The sequence below is a fragment of the Myotis daubentonii genome, chromosome 4, assembly GCF_963259705.1.
Source record: "Myotis daubentonii chromosome 4, mMyoDau2.1, whole genome shotgun sequence".
Lineage (NCBI taxonomy): Eukaryota > Metazoa > Chordata > Mammalia > Chiroptera > Vespertilionidae > Myotis > Myotis daubentonii.
The window spans coordinates 60908810-60925070 of NC_081843.1; the positions used below are offsets into that span (position 1 = coordinate 60908810).

General features: G+C 37.4%; 1 protein-coding gene across 6 annotated transcripts in view; it reads right to left on the bottom strand.

The window, feature by feature from the left end:
- The window catches only part of LNPEP (leucyl and cystinyl aminopeptidase), a 96049-nt gene that overhangs the window by 35564 nt on the left and 44224 nt on the right, over positions 1 to 16261 (bottom strand). For all 6 annotated transcript variants that reach the window (XR_009452617.1, XR_009452616.1, XR_009452614.1 and 3 more), the window contains exons 4-7: positions 13992 to 14123; positions 4309 to 4429; positions 3276 to 3430; positions 1154 to 1267 (exon numbers count right to left, since the gene is read on the bottom strand). Coding sequence is in view for 2 of the 6 variants with exons in the window: in XM_059694035.1 (XP_059550018.1) it covers positions 1154 to 1267; positions 3276 to 3430; positions 4309 to 4429; positions 13992 to 14123 (522 nt within the window). In the remaining 4 variants the exon portion in view is untranslated. The remainder of the gene's footprint in view (positions 1 to 1153; positions 1268 to 3275; positions 3431 to 4308; positions 4430 to 13991; positions 14124 to 16261) is intronic.

Here is a 16261-nt window from a genome sequence, read left to right on the forward strand (position 1 = left end):
AAAAATAAAATCTCAAATTAAAAAACAAAAATAAAAATCTGAAATTAAAAAATAAAAATTTAAAATAAAAAGTCATCCTTAAGCCGATTTATTATATACAGTCCAGCTTTTCTGTTAAGATAATATACATTTCCTTTAACTGGGGTTCATTTGAAATAAAATATAACTCTTAAACAGAAAGAATTCTTTGAAAGCTCAGGAGATGAGCTCCCTTAGAATATATATTAGAAGCTTTTAAACATTCTGGGCACCACCAAGTGGTGAAACTGTGAATCTCACTGCTTAATTAAGGAGCATACACAGATTTAAAGTATCTTGTTTAGTCTTCTAACTAAAGACGAGTTCATTCTGTGCCATTTGAAATTTTTGAATAGACCCTACACAAAAATTTCACATTGAAAGCTCTAAGAATATTCCTGTTTTAAAGAAGTCTTAGGTCATATAGCCAGGAAATTTAATAGAAAGTCACAGAATTTTAGGATTGAAAGGGATCTTTATACTTTCCCACCTATTGCTTGAATTATTTGGCGATAACTGTCACATCATAACCTAGTGTGTCCAAATAATTCTAAGGATGGCAAACATCTCCAAAGAGTCTAATAAAGTGGCAGCATTACTATGCTCTCTATCACAAAATAGTGTCCCAAGTGTTTGAAAAGGAACAGAATATGGTTTGTATCTAAAAAGGGAAAATTATTTTTCTGTATCATTGTTATAAGTATGATCAGAATGATAACAGACAGTATTGCTACAAAATATCTTAATCTTTTTCTTACTTTATGCACAGGATAAAATGTTTTGTTTTGCAAAAAAGGCCTTTCGATTATATCTAAATTCCTTCAAGCAGAAGAATCACAACTTTTGAAAATAAAATGTAGCAAATCAATTTAAAATATTTATCCTAATAACAAAATGTAAAATAATTTCACATACTTTCAGCTTTCAATGAAATATGTCAGTAAATAAAAGCATAACTTTCATTGTCAGATCTCAAGAGGTACAGATTTAAGTAACAGAGGCCAATTTTATTGTTTCTTTCTAGAAATAGTTTCATTTCTGCAAATGCATAGAAAACACATGGCAAATATGGTTTGAGTCTTTCCTCCCTTAGCACTCATAGTAGGCAAAAAAACAGAAAAAACACTGTACTTACACTAGAAAGCTTTTGGAATATTTTTTCCAAAGAGAAATACTCCATGAAAGTAGCCAAACCTTCATTTAGCCATAGATCGTTCCACCACTGCATTGTTACCAGATTACCAAACCACTGCGGGGAAAACAAACTATTAACCAACACAATCGTCACATTCTCAAGGATGTTCTAATAATTGAATTGTTAGGTTTATCACCTATAACTAGATTATAATTACATAAAAATACAGTCATTATAGTTAAAATAAACTATATTCAAATGAAAGGCTTATAAAAGCTGTGTAAATTTAAAAGTAAAATAAAAATTTTAACATTTTACCTTAATTGAATGAGAAAACAAGCAAGACATGCAATTAGCATATTTTTCAATTTAACACATGTTACATATTAGGTAAATAACAGTTTTTAGACCCCTCATTAAAAATAAGATTTCCTAGATAATGAAATTCTTCTACTTTCTAATATCAAGTTAGTAAGATTCTTTTCTGTTGTAGCTGCAACCACCCATGACAACTAAAAAGTAAATTTCTGTGTGACAATTTCCTAGAGTTAGAGAGTCCATACTTCAAATTTCTCCTCAGTTACCCAAGTTGGGAGAGTATTTACAAAACTCAAAACAGAATTTAAACAACATTCCTCAAGCAAGTTGGTATGCATGTAAATAAATGAAATCAGAAAGATCTTAAATGCGTTCTTCTATGAGGAGGAAGTAAGAAGGAAACAATGAAAGAAGACTCTTTTTAAAAATGTCTCAAAAAATGCCTGAAATAAAGCGTGGTGATAGGCATACAATAGTCAGTGTGGCCTAAGGCTTGACTCAAACCAGCAGTAAAACAATAAGGTTACTAGATACTGAAACAAAACACTTTTGAATGACCAGAATATGTATTTCAAAGATATCCTAAAGCCTGTTTCAGACAAAGATGATTTGTAAGTCCTAAAGACGAACTAACAGAGAAATACTCCCCACGTAATGGTGGGAGGCCCCAGAAATAACAGATCCATAGGAAAGCCCCTAAAGACCCCTTGTCTACAGGCCTGACGCCATAATAGTGAGTGAGTATACGTGTCATATGCCTGCTTGCACTGAAGTCTTCAGAAGCACTACACAGTCGTGCTCCGGTTGAGTTTGAACAGGGAGTAAACAGCCCAGAGCATGTTCTACTCTTCTTCCATATCCTCCCACATGACACCCCTAAAGCATACCCAACACTGATGAGCACCTCATCAAGGATACAAGAGAGACAGGTGCTGGGGAAGACAGAGGGAGGTTCATGTATCCGTATAATTTTCTTGCTTTTTCTCCATGGCATACAAAGAGTGCCCTTCCTCTTTCAAATTAATCAAAAAAAAGTCCAGTTCTAGCAAGAGAGAAAAAATAAATCTAGTGATGACAACTATAGTTCAAGTGTTGTGAGAGTGCAACTTAGGAAAAAGATGTTTCCCCACAAAGCTGTACTGAGCAGCTGGCATTTGTCAGTGGCAAACAGCTGTGTGTTGTGGGGGAAAGAGAGAGATCTTGATGAGATAGTGCTACTTTAGGACCCAGTGCTGCCACTCATTAGCTGTATGACTCTGAACAAGTCATTTACTTACGGTAAGTCCCGTTTCCACATCTGTAAGTGGGATTTTCACCTGCCCTACAGCAGTTATGAAAAGTGAGATCATACATGTGACCATGTTTTATAAACTGTAAAGTCCTATACAAATATTAGATGGCATTTTCATCTGAAATTGTTTGTGTTCAAAAGCATCATTTTCTTATGAAAGAAATACTACAATAAACAGCTAGATTATTATTAGCATCTAAACTTATTCTAAGACTCTAGAACAGTGATGGCGAACCTATGACACGTGTGTCAGAGGTGACACGCAAACTCATTTTTTTGGTTGATATTTCTTTGTTAAATGGAATTTAAATATATAAAATAAATATCAAAAATATAAGTCTTCGTTTTACTATGGTTGCAAATATCAAAAAATTTCTATATGTGACACGGCACCAGAGTTAAGTTAGGGTTTTTCAAAATGCTGACACGCCGAGCTCAAAAGGTTCGCCATCACTGCTCTAGAATATGGAATAGACCACAGGTATGAGATAAAATGGCCTTGGTTGCTAATACCTGATGGGCCAGCTCATGAGCGATGACTTTAGTAACCAGTTTTCTGTCTGCTGCTGAAGAAGTATTATTGTCATACAGAAGTGTCTCTTCTCGGAAGGTGAGCAGACCCCAATTTTCCATTGCTCCTGCTTCAAAGTCAGGAATAGCCACCAAATCTGGACATAACAGGAAAAAAGTAATCAACTTTCCCTCATTTAAGGTACTTCCTGGTTAAATCAAAATAGTTCACCCACTGTTTTATCACTGTGGATCAGGAGGCAGAGTTCATTTTATACTCCTAACAAATGGAACGTTCCTTACTCTAGCCCTGTATACTCCTCACCCTAGGTCAACTGATGAAAACCTGATAAAACCCCTGTAGAGTCACTGTTCCCCTGCTCCTTAGCAAAAGAAGAGATACCTAATTCCTTCACAATGGGCAGGGCCAACTCTCTTCTCCGCAGAACCAGCTCCATGCTGAAGAGCACTGAAATGCTCTTGCTTTCCAGAGCTTCCATTACTCAGTTTTTTAAAATATATTTTTATTGATTTCAGAGAGGAAGGGCGAGGGAGAGAGAGATATAAACATCAATGATGAGAGAGAATCATTGATCCGATGCCTCCTGCACACCCTCTATTGGGGATCGACCCCGCAACCTGGGCATGTGTCCTGCCCGGGAATTGAACTGTGACCTCCTGGTTCATAGGTCAAAGCTCAACCACTGAGCCACACAGCCCAGGCCCATTACTCAGTTTTTATTATCTGAATCAGGAACTTTTTAGGAAGTTAGAATCAGTTAAACTCCAGACTAAGCCCTAAGTGCATTCCCACTTACACAGCACCTTTGTAATAGCCTCATAAACTTGAAGCTCCACATTCAGATACACTCATGAAATCTAAATGATCTTAAATACAAACAATTTTTAAATCATTAACTGTGTTTCTTGGTTTTCTTTTATAATAACTTTGGCAAGAGCTCTTTCTAAAAAACATTTTCAAAATGATTCTAGGTTATAATGGTAACGAAAATCAGAGGCACTGTTTGATTCTTACCCAATTTCTTAAGTGAGTATTGAATTTCAAAGTAGTTTTGAAAAAACTCAAGAAGCTTCACAGTTGTTTCCAAGGCATGGTGAACTTGGCCAATCTTTTCTGGTATAGAATATATAGAAACCTAGAAGGAAACATTATGTATGATGTAAGGCCAGGTATAAATAATTACTCAGATGAACGCTGTCAAGATTGGCATACGTGAAACTGTAGAGAGTTACAAGATTTTTCAGGACAAAAATCCTTGCTTACAGTTCTTTTAGCACCCACAGAGTTTAGCAAATTACTTCCAGGCATACAAAGATGTTAAAAAAAAAAAAAAAACCTTAACAATTCCTTTTTTAAAAAGTTAACATAACATCCAAAATAAACTATTTTGGGTCAGATTACAGCAATTTATAAGCATTTGCCCATTTAATTTTACAATACTCTGTTCTTCCTCCCCATTACCTATAGTTACCCTCCCTTGCTTATGAGCTATCAAGATTGTGAATTATTTAAAGGACAAAACCAAATTTTAATTCTTTTGATACCTATCACAGTGCCTGGCATTGAGCAGGCAGGCACTTGATACAGAGGAATCGCATCTTAAGAGTGAGTTAGCCAACAGAAGGACTTGTATACATGTATATAAGCCAAACCAATGGACATGGACAACGGGGGGATGGGAGCATGAGTTTGTGTGTGTGGGGGGAGGTTGGGGGTTAATGGGGGGGATGAGGACACATTTGTAATACCTTAACTAATAAAAAAAAAAAAGAGTGAGTTAGTTCTAAAATAAACACGTAAGGCAGAAATTGCACATTTGTTGAACTTACCCTAGGAAAAAAAAACTATAAACCAACACATTCTCTTTCAGTAAGGCACAGCCAGTTTTCCTTCCAGCCTTGGGAGGGCTTGCTCTTTTCCAGTTGTATAAAAAAATAGACCACATTGTATAAAAAAATAATCACGCCCACAAGAGTGAAACACTCCATGAGTGGCACACAGTAACTAAAGCCAACTTAAGGGGATGATAAATTCATGCCCCCATTCCCCATTCACTCCAGGGCACATGCTCGCTCAGGGGGATGGCAGATGCAATCAACCACATTACTTAAATTGTTATTCTTTCTCTCTTTTTCTAAGTGCATAAGCTAAACACATACGATGTGGCTAACTGTAAACATATTATTCAATAAATATCAAAAGACAAAATGTAAACCATTATGTTAAAAGCAATGGGTTTTTAAAAGGCAATATTTACTGTTTTTTAATTGATTGGAAAAAACCAAAAACCTCTATACTCCCCTGGAAAAGGGAATGTGGACAAGACATGGCAGAAAATAAAAACCTCAAAATAAAGATTTCATCAGGTGGGAAATGGAGACATTAAGTAATTCAACATTTGGTGAACTCTCATTTTAAATTAATTTTAGTCTCCCATTAAAGGACTGAAAACCTGTAACTATTGCTAAGAGGTCAAATAGATTTAAGCCATAAGCCCTTTATGTGGGGCTTCAGTCTATAGAGCCCTATGCATTAATCACAGAAACATGGAGACACATGGCGTCAAATGTACAGGCTCTGTAGTTAGAGTGCCAGGTTCAAGTCTCTGCTAGTTGTATGACTCAATATCTTTATCTATGAAACTAGAGGCCCGGTGCACGAAATTTGTTCGGGGGGGGGGGGTCTCTTCAGCCCAGCCTGCACCCTCTCCAATCTGGGACCCCTTGGGGCAGTGATCGGCAAACTCATTAGTCAACAGAGCCAAATACCGACAGTACAACGATTGAAATTTCTTTTGAGAGCCAAATTTTTTAAACTTAAACTATATAGGTAGGTACATTGTTATTAACTTAATTAGGGTACTCCCAAGGCTTAGAAAGAGCCACACTCAAGGGGCCAAAGAGCCGCATGTGGCTCGCGAGCTGCAGTTTGCCGACCACTGCCTTGGGGGATGTCCGACTGCCGGTTTAGGCCCAATCGCAGGAATTGGGCCTAAACTGGCAGTCAGACATCCCTCTCACAATCTGGGACTGCTGGCTCCTAACTGCTCACCTGCCTACCTGCCTCATTGCCCCTAACTGCCTCCCACCCTGGCCTGGTTGCCCCCAACTGCCCTCCTGCCAGCCTGGTCACCCCCAACTGCCCCCCTGCCAGCCTGGTCACCCCACACAGCCTGCTATTCAGTTGTTTGGTTGTTCCTCACTAACCCCCTGCTGGCCTTGTCACCCCACTCAGGCTGCTGTTCGGTTGTTACTGTGATGGTGTCCTGAACAATTTGCATATTCCTCTATTATTAGTATAGATGGCGATACAAGTAGCTCCTACACTCACAGGGCAGCTGTGAGGATTAAATGAGCTAATACATTTATAGAACTTAGAATAGTACCTGACACCATATAAGGGTTCAATAAATGGTAGTTATTATCACTACTAATAGAGTTCCATCAGAAATGGGAAAAATATGTATGACTAGAAATTTGTGGCAAATTACTGGAAGAATGAAGTATCTAGAACTAGAGTTAGCCAATTAAAAATGTGTTGCTTTCTAAAGTAACTATGGAAGAAATGTAACCTCCCATAGCATGTGGCCGGCCAAGAGTACTTCACCAGGCCAGCACTCTACCATTCGCAGCCCTTGGTACAGGACTGTGACCACAGCTTATTGAATTCAGTCACTACCTGCCAAGGGAACGCAAGCTCATGCTGACAAGTGCCCTTCCTGCATCCTTTCCCCTCTGAAGAAATAAGTGTTATTGCTAAAAAAATTAAAAAGCTTGACATATTCTTTTAAAGTGTGTTATTATAAATGATTGTATCAAGATCACTTGGAATTTGAGATGTCTTTATTCTCTCTGCCTGTTCTTTCCAAAACATATTTTATGTTATAATTGATGCAATCATCTAGAAGATGCTATCCGAATATCACCCAGATTCCTCCTAAGCATCCTCTTGCCAGGCACACCATTTGGCCACTTCCATCACTGTACGTGAAAAGCATCTTTCTTCCGAGGAAAAGTAAAGAGGAAGGGGGAGTTTATAAAAAACTGAACTCTGACCAAAAGATCCACTTAGTCCCATTTCTGGTATACAATAATTAGGAAAAAAGGTACTTTGGTATATTTTTACTTCTTTTCTTTTTCCTTAAAAGAATATGTGCTATGAGTGCTCAATAGAGATAAATTGTCTGGTCCTTATAACTAAGATCAAGCTTGTTTTAGGAGCAACAGAAGCAGTGAGAAGTTAAACAAAAAGGGCAATTTAGTTTAACAAAGAAAGTGTTGACCAGCATTCTAGTCTTGCACTCTAAATACTGGTAAATGGAACTCAACTGGCACTCAGGCCTTAAGACTTAACAACTTAAAACCTTTCCTGCAAGATTTCTTGCGAAGACCTTTAGGAGATTTCTAAAAAAGACTCCACTAAAGACTCAGAGCAAAGGGTTCTTAGACTGAGGAGTAACAGATTTGTTAGGTTTAACTTAATCTGTCCCTTAATTTAATAAAAGCAAAAAATAGATAAAACAAAAACAAAACCAGAACTAAACCTCATTCCCCACCCAAAAGGATAATAATATAGCCGCTTCCTAAAAGAATATCAGCTTTCCTAAACAGATAGCTGAACACATAAAAAAAATATATATTCCTAAAAAAAACAACAACAAAAAAACCAGTATCAAGTCTATCCAGAATAACTAATTAGATGGGACTTCAGGAGAAAGATATAAATTATAAACTATGTCCCTGGCTGGTGGAGAGATACTTGAGGTGGAAATGCTTTAGCAGAAATTTGGAACTAAGCCATGTTCCTGACTGAATATGAATAAATTAAAATTATAACTTCATATGGATAATGCTGTTGAAGGTTCTGTTCAAATGTTAAATAGTCCACATCTGACTAACCACCACTGAATTCTGATTCTACTAATTAGACCTGCCTATGGTAAAAACAAAGTCAGGCAATGGGAAAAATAAAACAAAACAAAAACCTCAAGACAAACAGATAAAAGCAGTGTATTTTAGACCTGGCCTGGAACGTCCTACATAATTCTGGCATTCCTGAACACTGGAGAACGGACAGAAATAATAGAACAAATGTTCCTTTCCCTGGGCCTTTGACAACACAGTAGTCTCTCCCCCTGAACACGATATATTTAATAATCTACGGCCAATTCCGACATTTTTAGTTGTTTGGTAAACCTGATTAGTAAGCAAAGCCCTACTGCCTTATTCCTGTATCTTGTGAAATAGGCCTAATGTCAAATATTACAAAATAGAAACCATCCTAGACACTGTCACATTTTAAAACAACAAAACTCCTTTGGTAGACTCCAAGTCTGAGTTTCTGGTCACCATACCTACAGAAGTTATTTAAGTCATTTGGTGTAAGACGCAGCATACTGTAGTGGACAGTACAATTCTGATTATCACTTGCTGGCTATATAATTTTGAGTCAACTACTAAACTTCTCTGTGACACTGTTTCTTCATCAGCAACACAGGGCTAATGCCTCCCCCTCATTAGATTTAGAAAATAAAAAGTGTAACTCCACGCATGTTAGATTCTTCTCCATTTCTCACTAAAAAGATATCAAATTAATAAAAATTATTTATTCATATAATGTTAAATTTTTCAAAACACTTTTACTACTGGGTAGCATTAAAAATAATAAAGGTTATTCATATTTACAGACATACAAGGAATTCATAATGTTTGCATATGAAAAAAAAGACACTGTACTTTCCGCACACACACGTGTGTGAGTGTGTGTGTATTACTATCTGCGAGGTATTGAACATTTTACAGGAATTTAAAAAAATGTAATCCTTGAGAGAACAGGCTAGTCAGGCAATATAGTACTAGAGTTGTGAAAGGTAAGGTTTAGAGAGGATCACAGAGCAATCTTCCAAGGGCATACAGCTAGTAAACTGTAGAGGAAAGATTTGTAGACTCCACATTCTATGATGAACCATGTTGCTTCCTAACATGTAGATAAAAAGCAAAAAAAGTTTCTCAATTCTATCTGTCTGTCTGTCTGTCTGTCTATCTATCTACTACCTACCTACCTATCAGAATGAGGTATAAAATTTGAAGAATTCACACTGGAGCAATTAGAAATATAGTCTAATTTATAATGAATTTGAAGCAATTAGAAGCCAATATAGCAGTATAAAGAAAAAAAGAAAGAGGGATGTATTAGGAAACAGATGGAGGGAGGGAGGGAGGAGAAAAAGTGGGGAGGAGAGAGAGAGAACAGAGGGAAAAGAAGCCAAGCCTGCATATATTTCAGAATATAATAAAAAGTGTGTGTGTGTGTGTGTGGCGGGTTGGGGGGGGTAATAATAAACAGTGTGACAGGAACTGCAACAGAGACATAACTGAAGTGCCCTGAGAGATGAGAGGGAATGACTGAGCCCAGCTGTGGGAAAGCTTCAAGGAGAGAGGATGGTTTGGCACCCACTGGGCCATGAAGAAGCAAACCTGACTTTGTAGACTGAGCCTTTTAGGTTTTGTCAAGGCACAACATCTAAATTGGGGGCTAGCTTTGTGCTGCAACACTTGAAGAGGAATTTATTCTTTTTTTTTTCCAGATTGAAAACAATCTTAATATCCTTTTGAATGAATTCTGAAAAATTATTTGGTTTAGACTTGACAAAAACTCTTTCAACCCAAAGGTGAGTAAATCATATTGAACACTTATTCAATATGCAGTCTACACTTACCCTTAACACTCACTTTACTTCTTGAATAATTCTCCATTCTTTAACATTGAGCATAAAGGCATACCATGTTATTGCTAATAAACAGTCAGATAATCCTTATGTCTGTCTTTATATTCTAAGTTATCATGGGGTAGACATGATAGTCTATATATATAAAAGGCTAAGTGACTGGCCAGTAGGTATGATGCGCACTGGCCAACAGGGGGCAGATGCTCAACACAGGAGCTGCCAAGCAACAGCAACTTTGCAGAGTTCCCTCTCACACTCTGGGCCCCCCCAGGGGATGTCGGACTGCTAGTTTCGGCCGGATCCCCACAGGCCAGGCTGAGGGAATCCACCTGCTGGAGGGACCCTGCTCACTCTGCAGACACCCTTCGAGCCCCAGTGCCACCCCAGGTGCAGCTGGCTGGGGAGGGACCGCGGGAGGTTGGCTCCAGGGTGTGTCCAGCCCATCTCACCCAGTCCCGCCCCACTGGCCACCTTCTAATTAATTTCCTTTCAATGTGCACGAATCCATGCACTGGGCCCCTAGTCTTTTATAACAGAAGAAATATACCCTTTTAATTAACAAAATAATATGACCCAAGAATACTTGTGAATAAAATAAAGCTCTTTAGTTTAGACAGGAAACCCAATACAATTGAATGTGTTCAAAAGTAGACAATATTCCCTGGTGGGGATCAAAAACATTTCTATCATGAAGAATAATTATTATTGGCTTTAAAGGACCTTTTTCTTCTATTTTGTCAGCTTTATTAGGTCTCTACTGTAAAATTAATGCAGAAAATTCATTTACAGACAGTCACTAATGACAAATAGAAGCCTAATTAGAACAAATAATTTTGATGAATTACAGATATACGAGACCCTTAAACAATTTTACTCATTACTCCAATCATAACCTGGAGTATTCCTTCGAACTACATTTTTATGCTATCTTTTAAGTCTGAACAATGTTCTAGATTTAGCACTGGATGTCCAATAAAATTTGCTGCATTTATAGAAATATTCAGTATTGATGATATACCAATATGGTGGCCACTAGCCCCAACATTAAAAGTGGCTACTAATTGAGGAAGTAACTTTTAAATTTAATTCATTTTCAGTTGCAATGATATAATTAACAAACCATACTGTGTAATCTTAAGGTGTACAAAGTGTTGATGTGATACACTTACATATTGTAAATGATTACCACAGTAGAATTAGTTTACCACCTCCATTACCTCAACTCATTTTAATTTCTTTTTTTGTGTTGAGAACATTTAATACCTGCTCTTTTAGAAACTTTAATGTATATAATACAGTATTATAACTATAATAACCATGCTGCACATTAAATACTCAGAACTTATTCATCTTGTAATTGCAAGTATGAACCCTTTGACCAACATTTCCCTATTTCCCCCATCCCTTACCCCCTGGAAACCAGCATTCTACTCTCTGTTTCTGAATCTGGTTTTATTAGATTCCCCATATAAGTGACATACAGTATTGGTCTTTCTCTGATTTATGTCATTTAGCTTTCAAGGTCCATCCATGTTGTTACAAATGGAAGGATTTCCTCCTTTCTCATGGCTGAGTAATATTTCATAGTACATATATACCACATCTTCTTTATCCATTCTATGTTTTTCCCGGTATCTATTTCACTTAATTCTGCTCCAATCCTTCTTTCCTCCCTTCTGCTAACGTTGGGTTTAATTTATTCTTCTTTTTCTAGTTCCTTGTGGTGTAAAGTCAGATTGTTCATTTGAGATTTTTTATCTTAATGTAGGCATTTATCACTCCAAACTTCCCTCTTAGAACTCCTTTTTATGCATCCCATAGGATGCATATACCACCATATTACAGTACTAGAGTATTCTAAATTTGACTATATACTTAACTTTATTAATGAGTTGTACATTTTCATTGTTACTAATTAGCATCCTTACATTTCAGCTGGAAGCACTCCTTTTAGGATTTCTTGTAAGGTAGGTCTAATGGGCTCTCTCAACTTTTGCTTATCTTGGAAAGTCTTTATTTCCATTTCTGAGTGATAACTTTGCTGGAAAGAGTATTCTTGGTTGGCAGTTTTATTTTTTTAGCACTTTGAACAGATATTACAACTCGCTCCTGACCTCTGTTTCTGTTGAGAAACCCACTAATAAACTTACGGAGGTTTCCTTGTAAGGAAATTATAAGGATTTGTTTACATTTTTCTACTTTTAAGTTTTTCTTTGATTTTTGGTGGTTTTATTATAGTATGTCTTGTCTTTAAACTGAGTTTGTCTGGTAATCTATGAGTTTCATGAACTTGGATATCCAAATCCCTCCAGTTTGGGGAAGCTTTCAGCCATTATTCCTTTAAATAATCTTTTTGCCCCCTTCTCCCTCCATTCTCCTTCTAAAAATCCAATAATTTGCAAATCATTTCATTTGATGGTGCCATAAAGCACATAGGCTTTCTTCACCTTTTTTCCTGCTTTTTCCTTTGTTCTCCTCTGACTAGATATCAAATTTTCCTATCTTCTTTCTTCTGCTTTATCCATTCTACCGTTCATGCTCTCTATTTGCATTTCTCATTTCACTCATTATATTCTTCTGCTCTAGAATTTCTAATTGGTTCTTTTTTATTATTTTTAATTTAATTTATTTTTATAGCTTTTCATTTTGCTTGTGTGTTTCCTGATTTCAGTGAATTGTTTTTCTGTGTTTTCTTGTAGCTCATTAAGTTTTCTTACAACAGCTATTTTAGGGTCTTTATTGGGTAAATCATGGATATCCATGTCTTGGGGATCAGTTACTGGAAGATTATTGTGCTTTGGAGGTATCACATTTCTTTGATTTTTCATGTCCCTTGATGTTTTGTGTAACTGTCTTCACATTGAAGTAGCAGTCAACTCTTCCAGTCTTTACTAACTGTCCTCTCCAATGCATCCAAACTCATACTTTTTTCCCCTCCAATAATATGCTAGAACTTTTCTGCTGGAAATCTGGACTTCCACAAAGGCCCTCTTGTCCAAGAGCAACTGTCTAAGACAGCGACATTCAATTGGTGTTCCACAGGAATTTTTAAAACATGCAACATCTGACTATTTAGTCAGGGGCACTGACCTCTTTTCCCGTAGATTGACAAAAAAAAAATGACAACAGACAAAACAACAATAACTATCCAGTGTAAATAAAAAAATAATTATACCTATTCTTTGTCAGGTTGGCAAAAATCTATTTTTTGGTGTGCCACAGAATTTTGGTAATTATTTTATATGTGCCATGAGGTGAAAAGGTTTAAAATCACTGGTCTAAGACAGTTTTTGAAATGCTCCCAAACTATAGCCAGGAAGCTGAAACCATTTCACATGCCACTACAGGGCTCACAAGCAGGACCAAGGTCTGTATGCTTAATAGCTGATGCATAGGTGGGCAAGACTTCTCCAGCTCCCATGGCAGATGGTGCTGGATCCCACAGCTTCCACAAAGGCACTTTTCCCATGGTTGGATGTCAAATTGCTGTTAGGGCAAGGGGGTGGGCATAAATGAAGGACATCTTATTCAGCCACTACACGTTGTCTAATTTTAATTTAAATCTACATAGTCACATTAAGCTAGTAACCACCATAGTGCATAACACAGTTCTAGAAGCTTTATTATACATGCAGTTGTGAGAATGTGAAACATATAGTTTAGTCTTGTATAATTATTTATTAATTATTGTAATGTTTACCATATGAACAACTATAAACCTACTTTTGCCCACCCTGTATATTGTCTTACTGGGATTTACTTGTAAAAGTAAAATTAAAAGAAATTTGAAAATTATTGACTTTCAGGTATTCAATTGATAACAGTAAACAACTATGCAAAAAGTAATAATTCTGAATTGTAAGATGTCAGAGTTGTGATCCAAACCTTGTTATCCTCCATAAAGCAGTTACCAGAAATAACTAAAGAATTCCTCTCAACCTCTTTCAAGACTAATACCATAACAACATACCAGGGTTCCATTTACGTCCTGGCTCAGATTCTTCATCTCCCCCACAATGAAAGCAACCAGGTAAGTGCTCATCTTCACGCTTTCAAAAAATTCATCCTGAACAAGCCCATCTTTCATAGTGACTGATGATTTCTACAAGCAAAGGGGAAAAGACGACAGTTCTATAACTATGGGAATAAATGACAGTAACAAATAAACTGAAAAACTGAAAAATTCAAATAGGAAATAAATAGCAAAGATGCTGGCATATTTTAATCTGTCAGGACTGGTTTCTAAACTAATGGCCCTTAGTCTCTGTCTGTTCTACCATCCTTCATCATGAGGACATATTAATTACAGTGAAAATCCTTAAGCAGTTTTTAGTCTAAAAAGATGGCTTTAAATAAATGTAAGTTAAAGATAATAAGTAACATTGGCTCTGTTTCTCCCCTTTAAAACAACATCAAAACCAAAATCCTTCCTTATGATCTAGCATGCTCCTCTCTACTGCTACAAATAAACTCATTGAAGGAGCTAAAGCTGGGATATCACTACAAACTGATGCCATTGTAACAGCCTGGTTATTATTTAACAGGAAAGGCATGAAAGGGAAGACTAGATATAGGCATACCATTTATACAGCTTTGCCAAAAAGCTTCATTGAACACTCTAAGTCTGTTCCCTGCTGACTGTGGGGGAAGGGTCTAGACCAGCGGTTCTCAACCTGTGGGTCGCGACCCTTTTGGGGGTCGAAAGTCCCTTTCACAGGGGTTGCCTAAGACCATCGGAAAACACATATATAATTACATATTGTTTTTGTGATTAATCACTATGCTTTAATTATGTTCAATTTGTAACAATGAAAATACATCCTGCATATCAGATAATTATAATATGATTCATAATAGTACATTAATTACACTTATGAAGTAGCAACGAAAATAATTTTATGGTTGGGGGTCACCACAACATGAGGAACTGTATTAAAGGGTCGCAGCATTAGGAAGGTTGAGAACCACTGGTCTAGACAAAGGCAATTTAGACACATGCCCAGTAAGGTCTGAGAGATATGGGAAAATGCCTGCCCGTCAATCACACCTAGAAACAGATATTGGGCCAGGATGGGTGTGACCACTGCAATTGAGCAAAATCTAAATAATAAACTTCCAAACAAAGGAAGTTCACTCTCTAGGCTCCAGGGCACTGGGCCTTCTTGGTACTCCTGCTGCAGGGGGCTGTGCTCTCCTGTGCTTGCAGGGTGCATGGCCATGTTGGGCTTCACACATGGACTTTAATCTGGCCGTAATGCTGAACCTCACCTGGCTGCGACATGGAACAGAAACTCTGGACACTAGCCCTGTTTCTGGCTTTGCTGAACTCTCAGTTGCCCCCTTTTCAGGACTGGCTTGGGGGAAAGGGGACATTGGAACTAGAGAAATGTCATTCCATGCCAATAAAATCTTCCACATTCCATCCTCCCATGGAGGCTTCTGAAAATGCTTCTTTCAGTAGCATCCCAAGAGCCTCATTCCCACCTGTGTCTGGGAAGTCTTGCCCTAATCCTCTGGCATCAAAATGGCTTCAGAAAGTACCAAGATGACCCCAAGAAGGTTTAGTGGGATTAAAATCATTAGAGAAGTCTGTAGTAGCCACAAGATGAGGGAATAAAGGCAATCTTACAGGATTTTCTGATCATGAATTGCAATATGTTGTGGAATACTAGGCAAGCAGGCATTCCACCTCTTTCAGAGAAAGATGAAGGTGAAGAGTATGTCTGGGAGTGGAGCTGTTGAAGTAACGTCCCCGTTGAAGGACAGATCATGTCCTTTCTGGCCTAAAAGGCAGTCCATAGTCTGTTGAATGTGACTATTCCTCTCCACTAGCCACATAGGCTCTGGGAGGCTCCTATCAGGCTGAACACAGCCCCTCAGGTGTCAACAAAAGGACCCCTTCCATTCTGTTTGGCATAAAAACAATTCTGCTTGGTTTTATCCTCATTGCCTCCCATGTAGAGCTTATATACAAGAAAGTTGTTTGCGTTCTTGTTAAATCTTCAGTTACAATACTGACTTAAATAATTAATAAAAAATCCAGGTCAATCATGATTCAACACATTCAAGTATCATTGTTTAGAATAGCAAATATACCACATCTCAGAAAATACCACTCTGATCTTCAGTTCACAGTATTAATCATTTTGTACATTGTTAGTACATAGCACACACTTCACGTTTCCTGCCCATACATTCCATACCCAGCAGGTCTTTCTCTTTCCTCAAGTGCTCAGCGGG